The sequence below is a fragment of the Olea europaea genome, unplaced genomic scaffold, assembly GCF_002742605.1.
Source record: "Olea europaea var. sylvestris unplaced genomic scaffold, O_europaea_v1 scaffold30320, whole genome shotgun sequence".
Taxonomy (NCBI): Eukaryota; Viridiplantae; Streptophyta; class Magnoliopsida; order Lamiales; family Oleaceae; genus Olea; species Olea europaea.
Window position 1 is genome coordinate 1 of NW_019249001.1, and position 1355 is coordinate 1355.

The 1355-nt window shown below is 34.0% G+C and overlaps 1 protein-coding gene across 1 annotated transcript; it reads right to left on the reverse strand.

The window, feature by feature from the left end:
- Positions 1 to 5: 5 nt before the first annotated feature.
- LOC111384877 lies at positions 6 to 1223 on the reverse strand (the record flags this gene model as incomplete). Its single annotated transcript, XM_023009218.1, has 5 exons — positions 1061 to 1223; positions 590 to 674; positions 461 to 508; positions 157 to 257; positions 6 to 33 (listed from the first exon to the last, which is right to left on the reverse strand). Coding segments are annotated over exons 1-5 (276 nt in total), but the record flags the coding sequence as incomplete, so codon positions are not given.
- Between the last annotated feature and the right edge of the window lie 132 nt (positions 1224 to 1355).

Consider the following 1355-nt stretch of genomic DNA (forward strand, 5'->3'; position numbering starts at 1 on the left):
ACTGCCATTCTAATGGGTCCTTGGTTTGTTTGCCTGCACCATTAACCAGATCTAGCTTAGAAAATTCCGTCACGGCATAAATAATGTAGCCAACTTTAATAACAAAATCTGTAACTCTTGTTGATTTTTTCTCTTTGATGTTACAATGTCATTAACCTCAGAAATATCTGCATGGAAGATGCATCATATTGACAACCAGTAAGGAAGCGCTCAATATCATCGGGTAATGCATTGCGAGGAATTCCTTGTAGCAAAATCTGCAAAAAATAGCTATTAATCAACAATATATACAACATGAACGCACATACAAAAATAAAAATAAACAGAGTTGTAGTAAATGTAAAAGTGATTGAAATTTGCAACATCTTGGACATGTTAAATTTCAGGATGAGCATAATGCCATGCATAAAGTCATCCATAACTTAAAAGAAAAAATCACAGATCCTAAATTTCTTCTCACCGCTTTTCCATCAAAGGGAGCAATAAGATCCCACTGGGTTCGGTCAGCCTTGCATCAACAGATAAGATGGTGAACAAACTTAATTTCTGCAGGAATATAAAAACATGAAATAATATCAACCCATTGTACCCTTTCCAATCTAATCAAACGACCATTCCTGCTAATTGCCCGAAGAGCGGCATTATAAGCATTTCGAGAAGGGAATTGCACCATTCTGCAAAGGGCCATCAAACGAGAGAAAAAATATCATTTGATGAATTTGCAAATCAAAGGTTTTCAATCAAATTCAAAAAATAGATAACTAATGGTTTGTTGTAAAGCAACTAACTCTTGACGGGGGAAGGGGGATAACGTCAATAATTTAGTAGCTGCAAACCATTTGTAGATGGTACTGTCCAGCTACTTTAAAACGGAAGAAACAAGGAAAAGAAAAGAAAAGCATAACCAAATTGGAAAATTGTAGTGAAAAAATAAGAAAGATTATAGCTAAAAAGCCAAATGAGCACAAAATATTGCAGTAAATATGATGCATATTTATTCAGTATAAAGCTCAAAATTCTGTAAATGTTTAAAGACAGTGCATCATGAGGAGAAACTCACATTGAAGTTGGCATATAATTTCGACTGTATTCAACTTTGATATCATCCAGAACCAGGTTACAACCCTCAAGCAAATTGACAATATCACTCTTTGCCGTGTGCTTTGTGATGCCACTTAGTCTCCCATAAACCAAACCTGACAAAAGAACAGAGTACAATTCTCAAAAACTTAGAATAGTAAAACTCCATCAGCTCTGATTTCATTTAAAAAATAAAAAATAAATAAATTATCAGAGCACGAATTATCAGAACAATTTTTTTTGTCAGGGAAAAAAAATACAAAGTCTGGGCATAA